At 41.4% G+C, this 14,645-nt stretch overlaps 1 protein-coding gene across 2 annotated transcripts in view; it reads left to right on the top strand.

Moving 5' to 3' along the window:
- PPP4R1 (protein phosphatase 4 regulatory subunit 1) overlaps window positions 1-10,027 on the top strand; it is a 78,251-nt gene extending 68,224 nt beyond the window's left edge. For both annotated transcript variants that reach the window (XM_075826429.1, XM_075826428.1), the window contains exons 12-20: window positions 755-933; window positions 3,999-4,094; window positions 4,172-4,357; window positions 4,490-4,651; window positions 5,361-5,461; window positions 6,755-6,875; window positions 7,134-7,268; window positions 7,803-7,944; window positions 8,971-10,027. In XM_075826429.1, coding sequence (XP_075682544.1) covers window positions 755-933; window positions 3,999-4,094; window positions 4,172-4,357; window positions 4,490-4,651; window positions 5,361-5,461; window positions 6,755-6,875; window positions 7,134-7,268; window positions 7,803-7,944; window positions 8,971-9,134 — 1,286 coding nt within the window. In that variant the 3' untranslated portion in view covers window positions 9,135-10,027. The remainder of the gene's footprint in view (window positions 1-754; window positions 934-3,998; window positions 4,095-4,171; window positions 4,358-4,489; window positions 4,652-5,360; window positions 5,462-6,754; window positions 6,876-7,133; window positions 7,269-7,802; window positions 7,945-8,970) is intronic.
- The last annotated feature ends 4,618 nt before the right edge of the window (window positions 10,028-14,645 follow it).

Here is a 14,645-nt window from a genome sequence, read left to right as displayed (position 1 = left end):
TGTGTGTCGCCAGTTTTTGAGCTAACACACAGTGTAGAAGGTTTACATACACTAGTAAAACGCACTGAAACACGAACATACATAGAAATCCCTTACCTGCTCCAGTCGCCGCCGCTCCGTCTGCTGCCGCTGCTCCATGTGCACAAGTCCGGAAGCCGCGACCGGAAGTAGTAATCTTACTGTCCGGCCGCGACTTCCGGTCCACAGGAAAATGGCGCCGGACGGCGCGCATTTCAAATTGGACTGTGTGGGAGCGGCGCATGCGCCGTTCCCACACACATGGCGTACATCATAGTGGATGGAACGGGCCCCGTTCGCAGTCCCTATGGGACTGGAGCTGCCGTATTCCATGTCTGTATGTGTCGTTAATCGACACATACAGAAATGGAAAAAAAAATGGCAGCCCCCATAGGGAAGAAAAAGTGTAAAAATAGAAAAAAGTAACACACAAACACACAAATAAATATAAACGTTTTTAATAAAACCCTAACATAAAACTGATATAAAAAATTTTTTTTTGGGTGACACTGTTCCTTTAAGGCATTTAACTGAAAGCAGGAAAAACAAGCCTGCATCTGTTAAGGGGGTCTGCCCTGGTAAGATTGTAGTAAAGGCTGGCAATCAGTGGTTTGTTTGTTTGTTTGTTTGTTGTTTTTTTTTGTTTTTTTTAAGAGAAGGCATTTTTTTTCAATATTCCTGGAAGTGCTTCTGTGAGATCTGCATCACAGTAAATTGATAATGGCTTTTCTTTTAGCACAAGTTGATGTCCTCACTGCTGCCCTTAAAGCCTCCAGCTTAGAAACTCAGGAAGATAAAAAATCCTCTCGCTTGAATCAGGAGATCATCTACCGCAATGACACCATTGGGACAGGGAGGATAAACCGCAAAATCTCATTGGATGACTCCATCCCTCTAATCAGTGATTCTATAGAGGTAAGGCAATCTGTTTCAGCAGATTTCATTATTTAGTCTGGTGAAAAGTTCCCCTTTACAGTAGTTCTTAATGTGAGGTGCCCCATGTTTGTGGGTGAGGTGCATCAAATGCACAGGTCTTTCTCGGGCTGCACAGAATGTGGGTTCTTGACATAATTGTGCCCATTGGTGCTTATTTTATACAGGGTTTAAGAGACAAATAGTTAACTTGAACAATATTTTACATTTTGGCATTGACTGGTGAGGCACCAGTAGAAACATTTTGAGAAGCCCTGCTCTACAACATTCTGAGGCTTTACTACATTTATTTTTGACGTGCAATTCCTAGTCGCTTGACATTGGTGCAAATTGGTCAAGTCTTTTTGGTTTCAGTGCTTAGTGCCCATAAGTTGCTCGAGTTGCATGACAAAATTGTTCTTATCCCCCGTTGAAATGATTGGGAACGCAAGAAGAAAGTTACTTCATTTATGCGAGGAGTTTTGAAGGGGTTGTCCAGGAAAAAAAAAAAGTGTCCCCCAGTTTGCCTTCCCTAATACTCCTTATTATACTTCTAACCAGTTTCTGTTTGATCTCCATTGTCACTGCTGCTCTTTCTGTTTTGTTTACAACTCTTGCTTCTGGTCCTGGCTGTTTCCTGTTTCCTGTCTTGTAACCCACCATACCCATGATCCCCGGCTGCATCTGAGGAGACAGTTTGCATCCCCCCCTTCCTCCAAAGCATCTCAGCTATTTGCATACTGCCGCGCCCCTCTATGTTCACAGGTCCTTCCCTGCTCTAATTCCAGGCAGCTCCCTCCCTGCACACTGTCTGACACACTAATAATCCTCATTATCCTTTGTGCCTCCATCTATCTCTGATCTAAGTACAGGCACCCATCTCCCTCCCCCACCCCTTTCACTGACTGATAAATGTAAGTCTGCCCACTCCACCTATGTCAGACATCTTGGTACACACAATCCAGTCAGCTCATTTTCCTCACCTTCTGCTGGATCGGTCCCAAGAGATCCTGTATTAAGGCCCTATTCACACAGAGTTTTTTTGCTGGCAGAAAATTCTGCCTCAAAATTCTGTCTTGAATTTTGAGGCAGATTTTGACCAGCCTGCACGCCGCTTGCCGCGTTTTTTGTCCGCAGCCATTGAGCGCCGCAGGCAAAAACGTTTTCTCTGCCTCCCATTGATGTCAATGGGAGGTCAGAGATGTAAACACCCGAAGATGGGGCATGTCGCTTCTTTTTCCCCCGAACCGGTTTTACCGCTCGCAGGAAAAAAAACGCCTCCGCCTCCAATTGAAATCATTAGGAGGCGTTTTCGGTCATTTTTTGGCGCGTTTTCCGATGCCGTTTCCGGGTCAAACGGCCGAAAATGCCTCCCATTGATTTCAATGGGAGGCGGAGGCGTTTTTTCCAGCGAGCGGTGAAATCGGTTCGCGGGAAAAAGAAGCGACATGCCCTATCTTCGGGCATTTACTCCTCTGACCTTCCATTGACATCAATGGGAGGCAGAGAAAGCGTTTTGAAAAAAACGCTGTGAAAAACGTGGCAAACGGCATGTAGGCAGATCAAAATCTGCCTCAAAATTCCAGACGAAATTTTGAGGCAGGGTCTTACAGTGAAGCAATGCCGCACGGCCCCCTGTAGGTAATGCCGCACGGCCCCCCTGTAGGTAATGCCGCACGGCCCCCCTGTAGGTAATGCCGCACGGCCCCCCTGTAGGTAATGCCGCACGGCCCCCCTGTAGGTAATGCCGCACGGGCCCCCTGTAGGTAATGCCGCACGGGCCCCCCTGTAGGTAATGCCGCACGGCCAGAAGTCCCTCACTTCACTGTCCATATATGGACAGTGAAGTTAGGGACTTCTCCTGGAGCGGAATCCCCGGCCACAGCTTCGGCAACGCTGTGGCCGGGGATTAGGGATTCCGCTCCTCCTTCTCACATGCACTTCAGTGCTAGAGCTCCAAGAGTGAAGGAGGAGGCGTGGAACCACTTCGTGGAGGCGTGGAACCACAGCACTTCCTGCTGTGTAAAGACACGGTGCGTCATCAACTAGGTCTACAGGCGGCTGGAACCAGAGGAGGCGGCGCTCTGAAGAGCTCATGAAACATCCGCCCGGCCCACTGCCTGTAAATGTAGTTGATGACGCGCCGTGCCTTTCTCAGCCGGAAGTGCTGGTTGAGCAAAGACACGGTTCGTCACAGGAAATAAAAGATTTACCCTGGGTGCGCTCACGTGACTGCAGATTAGAACAGGGTAACGCTGGCACAGGTAAGTAGACAATATATTAGAAATGTTATTAAATATGTCTAAGTTAAAATTGAAATAAAATGTATTCCTGGACAACCCCTTTAAGTTGGCTGTGTAAACTATATGAGTGTATTTTCCGAATGAGGGTATGGTACCTTGAGTTCCATGTTTCCAATTAAACTAGACTCCATTTATAAATAGGCAGTAGGTTAGCCCGTGAAGTCATGGCATTTTAGCCTGGAGATAGCAAATACTTTGTTTTCCGTCACCTTTTCATGTTCCTTATGAACTTAGATGTGATCAATAACAGCGGGATCCTGTGTGTCCGAGACATGCAGGACTCACTGTCACTGAAGCCAACCGTTCCACTGACCTGACGGATTCATAGAAACTGTATCTAAATAAGTCCCAAAAATATTTTAATAAAAATAAATGACAAAGTTAACACCATAAAATATACTTTTTTATTATTATTATTTTTTTTATAGAAAAAACAAAGGCTTCAAAGGTGTACATATCCTTTAAGTAATATTTGTAGTATTAAAAAGCTTTTTGATTTGGTGGTTATATTGGCTATGCAAGGCGGTAATATTCCTTGTAGTGCATCCATCACCAGGCAGCTCCTTGGCATTGCATCTTGTAGATAACCTGAAACAAAGGAAAAAACAGTGGGTACCCACTAACCCCTTCCACCCATGTTTAGAGGATACTGCTTTGGGGGGGGTTGTTTTTTTCCAAAGTTTTTCCAAAAATCCTGTTATGAGGAAAATTAACTTTGTATCCTGTCCCTTCTTCTAAAATGGATTTGATGGTGACCCTCTACAGTGCATGCAGTCCACCCTGCGCTACATCCACAATGATTCCGACTTGAGCACTAGTAGCGGCTATAGCCCTGAAAAGGAGAAGAAGTCCAAAGTGCAGGTGTGTGGAGAGGCTTTATCGTGCATTCTTAATATCTAAAGTGTAAATATTATATCATGTTTCTATTGTTTTCCCAGGATGTTGTACCTCAAGCCTTATTGGATCAGTATTTATCAATGACTGACCCATCCCGTGCCCAGACTGTTGACACAGAGATCGCCAAGCATTGTGCCTATAGCATTCCAGGAGTGGCCCTCACACTGGGTAGACAGAACTGGCACTGCCTCCGGGACACTTATGAGACACTAGCAGCAGACATGCAGGTATATAAGCAACATTGTCTTTTAAATCCTATTCCTATTTGCTGCTAAGCGTTGCAAGCACGAAGAGTAATTTTACTTTTGTGATGGTCTTGGTTTTTATGTTTTTTGTTGTTTTTGTTTTTCTCTGATCAGTGGAAGGTACGACGAACATTGGCCTTTTCAATTCATGAACTGGCATTAATACTCGGTGATTCCCTTACTGCTGCAGAGTTGCTGCCAATCTTTAATGGTTTTCTAAAGGACCTTGATGAAGTCCGGATAGGCGTCCTAAAACATCTCTATGACTTTTTAAAAGTGAGTGTGTACACTTAATGTCTACTTTTGCTTTTATAGAAATCACCTGCCATAAATATATTAAGGACGAAATGTATTTATTTGCTTAACCCCTCATCAACCATTTGCTGCTTTACGACGGACTTCAATGAACTTTATTCCGCAGGGCTGTAAAAACACGGCTTTAGAATAGTGGCTGCGTAGAGAATTGCAGATCAGAGAGCCAGTCACCCGGCAGAAACTAGGCCATGTTGTAGATTAAAATAAACGGTAGACCATGGCAGAAACTAATATACATTTTACAGTGTGTGTGTGTATATGTATATGTGTGTGTATATGTGTGTGTATATATAATTTTTTTTTTTTTTTCACGCGCTAAAAGCCTAATATTGCTGAAAAAGCAAATACCTTGTGTATATGGTAAAAATGAAAACCCCATCTGTCATGAAAAGACACAAAAATCACTAATAACCTAAAAGAAGAATTTTAAAAAAACCATGTTCTAGCTCTATAACCAGCATGTGCAGAGAAAATCACTAGTCGGAGTCTGGCTGTTAACCTACTAATGATCTAATAGGGTAAATGGAAAGTTGACAAACCATTTACAGAAAATACTGGCTCGTGTCTGATTAGCTCCAATTAATCTATAATTCGTTAAAGTGGAAAGTTGAGTTCCAATTAGTATTTTATAAATGAAATTTATAAATACTTTTTTTTTTTCCCCCCCCAGCTTCTTCAGCCTGACAAAAGACGGGAATACCTTTATCAACTGCAAGAATTCCTGGTGACTGATAACTGTAGGAACTGGCGTTTCAGAGCAGAGTTAGCAGAGTATGTGCGGAACTAGACTTTATATAAGTATTCACTCAAGGACTTTCAAAGGGAATCTCTCGCCTATATATATTTTTATTTTTTTTACTAATTAATACCAGACACAAGTTGTTGGTTTTTTTTCATTTTTAACTGGGTTTTTTTGGACTTGATTCTGGGGCAGCCACCTTTCATTGAGCTGCTGTTAATAGCATTTAGAGATCTGCTTTTCAGCAGCCACAAAGACCATAGGAGACAATAGTTTATTGACTTCTATGGGTTCGTTTTCTAGGCATGCTCTGTGACCTGTGCACAGGTCATTGTGCAGGAAGTGATGGGAGGGGAGCTTTGTCAATCACCTTGTGTCAATGGTGGATCCAGTTATTTATATACAGGTGTTACCTTCCATTGTAATCATCTACACAAAGTGACAGCCTATTGTGAGGCTCAGTGGCCAGAGAGATTTTAGTATTTCTAATATACCTGTTCCTACCCTAGAATTATAATTACTTTGCAGCCGCTGTCTGCTTCCCCATCGCACACTTTGTTTACATCGTGGGGCTGCAGCTTCAGCAGACACCGATGTAAGGCTTGTTTTGTAGAGTACAGCGGGGACAGCGCATGCGTGTTCCCTGCAGCTGAATTGACCAGCCCCTGTATGTCATGTCACTAGTGACGTCTCGTATACTGGTGAAAGACTAGCCGGCCCCTTCGCCATAGAATAGGTATACGGGATGTCCCTAGAGCAAGAACCTTAGATTACGTTACCTGACGCGCGGCCGCATCTAGAAACGGCACTATTCTAAAAGTAAATTACAAAGTTGATCTTGCATCCAAGCTAAACTCTATCAGCAAGAAATTTTATCTTGGAAACCCCTTTAACACTAAACATATTTTTTTCACAGTTTGTGTCACATTATGTCTATTCTACACATTGTGTAGTTGCGCAGCCCTTGACACATCTAGAATGCCATCGGTAGCTTGCTGTTGTACGCAGCAGGCTACTAGAAGGTCGTTTAAATGTCTTTACAATATTGAAATCTGTAAGTTCCATTACATGACCTGTAAGTCATAAAATATTTGAAAACTGTTTTATTAGTGCACATTATGCTTTTTTTCTCACCGCTTTTGATACAGTTGTCTCCATGTGTGGGGGAACTTTCCCCAGAGTGGACCAGCCATAGGTTGTAGACTACTGCTGTAGTAGATGACTTGTATTTTACCCAGGGTCTGCATGGCCTTGCTAGTATAATCATTGCATGATTCCGTTGAATAAAATAACTGTACATGTCATGTATTTTTTGTTTTTCCTAGGCAAATGATTCTTCTACTTGAACTGTACAGTGCCAGGGATATTTATGACTATTTACTACCAATTGCTTTAACTCTGTGTGAGGACAAAGTATCATCTGTCCGCTGGATATCCTATAAATTGGTGAGTGCCCCTTCTGCCCAGCCATCCTCCAATATTTGCCATTGAGGATGTTTCTATGAAACCGGTAAAGGTAGGTGTATGGGAGGAAAAAATGCAAACACTTAGAAAATGCTGGTACTCTGTTGAAGCTAGTACCGCCTCTTACCCCCACCCATCATATATTTACATTATGCCTTTCTCTGAAGAGGAAATGTAGCTATGCTTTCTAGTGTAACAACAGGTTTTTTTGTTTTTTTTCTCAAATGCTACGCCTTGCAGGTTGGCGAGATGGTAAAGAAGTTGTTCTTGGTTCCTACTCCAACTTTGGCCCTTGACCTTATGAATAAGCTTGTGGAAAAGTTCTGCAGGAGCCCAAAATGGTCAGGACGACAAAGTTTTGTGTTCATTTGTCAGGTTAGTTCTCCATATATTCAGATACCATTGCATATGATATGACAGAACTTGCATAATACAAGGCTCCGTTTTCTCCTTTGCATACAGTAGCACAGTTTGAAACTTTTTATGTACCTGTCACACAGTGTTTTGCCAGTCATTGAACTGTAGAGCGGCTTCGGAATTTGATTTTCCAGTGTCTGCTTTAAATCTTCAAATTTTGGTTTGAACATCTCAAATGACAAGATATTGGAGAATTGTAGATATTAATATCTTTTTAATATTAGATTTGATACGTTTTAAAGGGAACCTTTCACTAGCCCATACATGTGCAGCTGAGTGCACCATGTAATAGGCAGGGCTGCACAAGCCTTGTCACTATAAACTTTGTTTCTAACCTCCTCCGTTGTTTAGATATAGGTGCCAATATATTTGCCGTCCGATATGTACATTAACCCCCTGAACTGTCAATAGGGCGTTATCCATGTAAACCTCAGTTTTTTTTCTTATATTCATATAACATGTAATATAATTGTCCTATGTTTACCTTAACAGGCTCTCCTTGAAGATGACTGTCTTCCTATGGACCAATTTGCTATGCATTTAATGCCGCCTCTACTGCAGCTTGCCTCTGATAGAGTAGCAAATGTCAGAGTCCTCCTTGCAAAGACTTTGAAGCAAACCCTGTTAGAGAAAGGTGAGATTAAGACATTAATGTGTATAATTAGTGTGAATAGTAGCCTATCTGTTTTACCTACAGTGTAGCCATTTTAGTGGTGCTCTCCTGAGCTGTTTGCAAGTACTCCATATAGTGTCACTTTAATTGTGTACCATTCACTTGAAGTGAATTTCTGAATTGGTGTTAATATTTGTAGTGTTCTGGAGAAAACCTAGATTATATAAACAACCCAGCAGTTATTGTGCAGAAGTGCTGCAATATCAGAAATAAAAGCTTTCAGTGGGAGTACACTATATGATTTAAGGCCCACACCACTAAACAAGGCCTAATGACTGTCTCTCTGCAGCATTGCAGCCCTGTATACAGCCCCGGTACCATATTGAATCTAGCCCTTATGGCTATGACTGCCCCCTGGCTATGATTCACGTATCTTATTCTCTTGACTTTAGTCATTCGTGCCTTGGTATTTTATTTTATTTTTTGAATTCAGTCTCTAGTTAGAAACTGGTGGTTCATGGGCAAGTCCGTAAACGTCTTTATATAAAACTTTTATTCAATGTGGCTGCACTGGACTCTGAAGCCTAAGGCATGTGCGTTTAGTGAGCTGCCGCTGCAAGCAGAAGTTATATATATTTGATGTAAGCTGTCTCCTCCCTCAGCCTGCCCTATCGCTAAGATTCTTTTGTTGCTAAACAAAAAAAAAATTGCGATTAAACTTGAATGACTATAGTCATAAGCTTGAAAAAAAAAAAAGATTTTATTTTTAGGTCATATTGTTCAGTCCTAATTTGGGTATATATACGTTTCTTGCTACTATTATTGTATTCCAATTTACAGTTTATATAAGATAGTTGTTTTTTTTATTAAATTCAAATTTTTGTAGTGGTTGTTGTTTTAAAATTGGATTAGGATTTTTATAGGTTGCCCACCATGCTGTATTTTATATACGCTTTTAGTCTTGACATATTCCTAGTGAACTGTTGTCCAGTTTGTATTCTTATTTTTGTACAGTAATGCCTACATATATTTTTTTTCTATCCCCAGAGTACTTTTTAACCTCTGCCAGTTCTCACCAAGAAGCTGTGGAGCAGACAATTGTGGCTTTACAGATGGACTATGATAATGATGTCAAGTATTTTGCCAGTATACACCCTGCTAGCACCAAACTTGCGGATGATGCAATGAGCACTGCTTCTTCCACCTACTAATAAGCATTCATTTCCAGGAAAGGTCAGCTTGAAATCGAACCCAAGATTATGTCATTGGTGTCTTGTTATTCCTATTCTACTTTAGAAGGGAAGTGTAACTATGAACTCTCAGAGGATTGCCACCAAAGCCTTAAATCTTCTGTCTTCCTGAGATGTCCAGGAACTTGAACTGGCTGATGAGTAACTTTATCTGTGATTCAGAAGGTTCACTTCCTAAGTCTTTCACTGCTGGAGCTGGTACTGAACTGCTTGCACGTATGTACTGTGCCATAAAATGCTGTTCGATGGAGGAGCCTACATTATGAATGGGTACTAATGTGGTTTGTCATAAGCCTCTATGGGCCATAACCTGCAGTGACTTCTATTAATCAATCTGTTCCAAATCCTTGTAGAGAATTTCCAGTATTAGGGGCAAATTAGGTTTTTATTAAGTGTATTCCCCATCACTTTCTTAACGTTTGAATAGTTTCCTAATTGGGATTCGTGTTAACTGAGAAATAAAGGGGGTGGCGTATACCCCCTTCTTTTTTTTTTTTCTTAAGGGCTCAGTGCTAACACTACATTAGATACTGATTTTAATCCTTAAATGCAGCATATTGCTGTACTTCTAGGCAGGCAACGTTGCTGTTAAATACCTTTTTGTTCTCATATTTTTTTCATGCTGGTCATGACCTGAAGGATATGTGTTGATTCATGTGCTTCAAGTCCAAGTTTTCTTTTTTGTTTTTTAAACTTGATCATGATCAGCTATGAGGTGCATCACTATTGGTCTTCATATATTTGTACATATCTGCTGTGCTCCCTGGAGTGCTGCAGTCTTTAATCATTCTGTTTAAAGCTCAGTTGTAATACAAGTTTATCTGCTTGTCTGAATAAAATTTATTAAGTTTCAATACAGCCTTTCTCTCTTTTGTTTACTTCTGCATTGCCCTGTGCTTTTTTTTTTTTTTTTTAAACCCCTTAATGACCAGCCTATTTTAAACCTTAATGACCAAGCCATTTTTTACGTTTTTCCATCGTCGCATTCCAAGAGCTATAACCTTTTTATTTTTGCGTCTACATAGCTGTATAAGGTCTTGTTTTTTGCGGGACAAGTTGTATTTTTTAATAGCACCATTTTGAGGTACATATTATTTATTGATTAACTTTTTTGGGGGGGGGGGGGGAATAGAAAAAAACCTGAAATTTCGCCACTTTTTCGTGTCTTAAATCTACACCGTTTACCGTGTGATATATATAACACAATAACTTTATTCAGTGGGTTGTTACGATTGCAACGATACCAAATTTGTATAGATTTTGTATGTTTTACTACTTTTACACAGTAAAAACGCTTTTTTTTCAAAATTATTTGTTTTTGTGTCTCCATATTTGAAGAGCCATAACTTTTTTTTTATTGTTCTGCCGATGCAGTTGTATGAGGGCTTTTTTTTTGCGGGACGACGTGTAGTTTTTATTGGTACCATTTTGGAGTAGATGCGACTTTTTGATCACTTTTTGATCACTTTTGATCACTTTTTATTAAGTCCGGATTCACAGAAAACAGCAATTTTTCCATATTTTTTCTTATTAAATTTTTTACGGCGTTCACCGTGCCGGTTAAATAATGTTATAGATTTATAGTCGGGGTCGTTACGGACACGGCGATACCAAATATGTGTAACTTTATTTTGGTTTTTTAATAGTAAAGCATTTTGTAAGGGGGAAAAGGTGGGGTTTTTAATTTTTTTCTTTACTTTATGAAACTTTTTTTTTTACTAGCTCCACTAGGGGACTTTAATATGCGATTCTCCGATCGCTATTATAGTACACTGCAATACTTTTGTATTGCAGTGTATTACTGCCTGTCCGTTTATTACTCCGGCATGATCTAGCAGGCATTCACCACAGGCAGACCTGGGGGCCTTTATTACCCCGGCTGCCATTGCAGACACTCGGCGATCGTATCGCCGGGTGTCGGTGGGAGAGAGGGAGCTCCCTCCCTCCCTCTCTCCAAAACCACTCAGATGCGGTGCACGCTATTGTGCACCGCATCTGAGGGGTTAAACGGGTGAGATCGATACTTGCATCGATCTCACACATTTGAGCAGGGACGCCCCCAGCCCTCAGCTGCCTCTGGCAGCTGAGAGCAGGGAGATTTGACGGCTCCCTGCTCTGTTTACTTTATCCTGATGCAGTGCCGTAAAAAGGCATATGCATCAGAATAAAGCCAATTAGTGGCCGCCGTGAAAAGGCGTATTGCCGGTCACTAACAGGTTAAGCAAGAAAATGTCAGACTGCACATCAAATATAAATGGAATATTTTTATTACATTGTACAAAATTATACCGATTTTTAAAAATGCACAACCATGTGCCGGACCCAAGTACTAGCCCCAAATAAGGCTCAAGGAAAAATCACTCCTAGAGAAAGGAGCACAAAGCTATAGGTCATGAACCATAAAGGAGAGCAAGTATAAAACAACGTATCCTGAAACAAATGTATATCGAGGGCCTCTTAACCTCATGGCGCTAGAGTCTTGAACAGGCTCCCCTAATTTCTTTTTTTAAAAGGCTTTATTTTCAGAATTTTGATGTCCAAAACATGTACAAATATACAAACAGTACAAAATAAAGACATTCAGAGAGGCTGTAGCATCACATATAAATGTCAAGTCGGATTATATTAATTTAACAACCGTAACACATCGTACATCTGCATAACCTCCGAAAGCCTAACCGAATCGAAACACTCGCACACAAACATCCTTGTGCTCTGAATTTCCCCCCACACACACACACACACCTCTCGGTCATTTTCAAGCGACCATTAAACCGCAGTGTCAATAGTCTCTATCCACTTGGACCAAATTTTCCCAAATTTATCTGGACATTTCCTGCTAAGATACAACTTTTTATACATAGGTATATATTTATTCACTAGTTGTTGTCAGTGCAGTATACTCGGACTATGTGTATTCGTCCAAGCCATAATTATAATCTTCCGGGCACAAAAAATAATGCCCAAGAGGCACATCTGGGGGGTAAGAAGTCGCGGCAACTCATAATGGGTATGAAGAAACTCCACCACCTCCAACCAAAAGGGGCAATTCTAGGACACATCCACACACAATGCAGAAAGTTACCAACCTCCGATTGACATCTAAAACAACTCTCCGAAGCCAATGCCCCCATCCACTTAAGCCTAACTGGAGTGTAATAAATCCTATGCAGGAACCGAGACTGTATGAGGAAGTCCCTTGCACTTACCACCGAATCAAAAAAGGAGGATTCTACCTCCCGCCAGTCCTACTCTGTCAAGGTGGGAACATCACCCCGACATTGCAGATCCGCCTTATCAAATGGCCTAGCACCCAGGGATGTCATGAAGGTGTATAATTGGGTAAGGACCTTTGAGAGATCCGGAGCCCCAAGAAGCTCCTCTAGCCTGGTGGGCTTGCTAAACAAGTGATTTGTATATCAAGTGGAGTTACAAAAACCGGAGTTAAAAAGAGGAGTTAAATCCCAAGTAAGTACTCTTCTTTTCTTTTTGCATTAACAACTGTTAAAGAATAATTTTAACGAACTAAGCTACAAGCTGAAGGGAATTACCTCCAAGGTTGTATTCTCAGGAATACTGCCTGTGCCATGCGCATCACAGGAAAGACAGCGGGAGCTCAGGGAGTTAAATGCATGGCTTAAAGGTAATGTGTCACTAGAAAAACATTTTTTATTTTTTTTTAGTTAAACAGTTAGTGTATAGGAGATTAGATATTGTTCTGAGTCAGGAAATATTATAAATTAGATTCTAATTTATAATATTTCCCAGCACTGGTCACTAGATGGAGCAATTCCCAAAATTGCAGCATTGCATGTGGTAAAGCAACCACATTGCTTTATGCTGCAAAATTTGAGAAAACTCACTCGCTCTAGTGAGCTCTCAGAACCCCCCCCTCCTTTATCCTGTCTAGTGCCGGGAGAAACGAGGGGATTGAATGGTCAAACCTCCTACACTGTGTGTCGCCATTTTTTGAGCTAACACACAGTGTAGTAGGTTAACATACAGTAGTAAACACACACTAAAACCCGAACATACATAGAAATAACTTACCTGCTCCTGCCGCCGCCGCTCCCTCCGGTCCGTCTGCTACCGCCGCTCCAAGTGCACAAGACCGGAAGTAGTAATCTTACTGTCCGGCCGCGACTTCCGGTCCACAGGAAAATGGCGCCGGACGTCGCACAGTTCAACTTGGACTGTGTGGGAGCGGCGCATGCGCCGTTCCCACACAGACGGCATACAGCATAGTGGATGGAACGGGCCCCATTCGCATTCACTATGGGATTGTATGTGCCGTATTCCATATCTGTATGTGTCGTTAATCGACACATACAGAAATGGAAAAAAAAATGGCAGCCCCCATAGGGAAGAAAAAGTGAAAAAATAAAAAAAAGTAAAACACAAACACACAAATAAAAAAATGTTTAATAACACACTAAAGTCAAATTGATCTAAAAAATTTTTTTTTCGTGACACTGGTTCTTTAAGTCTTGGTGTAGAGGAGAAAGCTTTGGGTTCCTAGAGCACTGGGCTGACTTTTCATTGGGGTACAAACTGTATTCTGCAGATGATTTGCACCTAAATGGAAGGGGGTCCGCTGTGCTAGGGGAGACAATTCTAGCTGGGGTGGTGGAGTATTTAAACTAGGGCTGAGGAGGGAGGTCAATGTAGAAAAAAAAAAGGTAGCCAGGTTAGAGAGGGGTCAGACTATATTGGTGGGGGGAGAAACAGAATGTGGGGAGAGGACTAGACAACAGGATAAGGAGATCCTTTTGTTACAAAACAGCAGTGTAAATAAAAATGCCCAAATAATGTCAAATCACATTTCTGATAAAAGTGAAAAATTGAAAGGCAAGTTAATGTGTATGTTCACAAATGCAAGAAGTCTAGCAAGCAAAATGGGGGAGCTGGAGGCCTTGGTACTGGAAGAAAATATAGATATAGTTGGTGTTACTGAAACATGGCTGGACTCTTCACATGACTGTGCTGTAAATCTACAGGGTTTTACACTGTTTCGGAAAGACAGGACAAATAGGAAAGGTGGTGGTGTATGTCTGTATGTGAGAAGTGATATGAAGGCGAGTGTGAAAGAGACAATAGTGGGTGAATACTGTGAGGAGGTTGAAACCTGGTGGGTGGAACTAGGAAGGGAGGTAAACACTGAAAAAATTACTTTTGGAGTAATCTATAGACCCCCCAATATAACTGAGGAGATGGAAGGTCAGCTATACAAAAACAGATGGAGCGGGCTGCACAGGCGGGTACTGTAGTGATAATGGGAGATTTTAATTTCCGGGATATTAATTGGTGTCATGGTTCGGCTTCAACTGCAAAGGGGAGACATTTCCTCAACCTGTTGCAGAAAATTTTTATGGGCCAGTTTGTGGAAGACCCGACTAGAGGTGAAGAGCTCTGTTGGATCTGGTCATTTCTAATAATGCAGATCTTGTTGGGAATGTCAATGTTCGTGAAAAC

The sequence above is a fragment of the Rhinoderma darwinii genome, chromosome 5, assembly GCF_050947455.1.
Source record: "Rhinoderma darwinii isolate aRhiDar2 chromosome 5, aRhiDar2.hap1, whole genome shotgun sequence".
Lineage (NCBI taxonomy): Eukaryota > Metazoa > Chordata > Amphibia > Anura > Rhinodermatidae > Rhinoderma > Rhinoderma darwinii.
The sequence above is the reverse complement of the archived record's forward strand: the minus strand, read 5'-3'. Positions and strand labels throughout refer to the sequence as shown.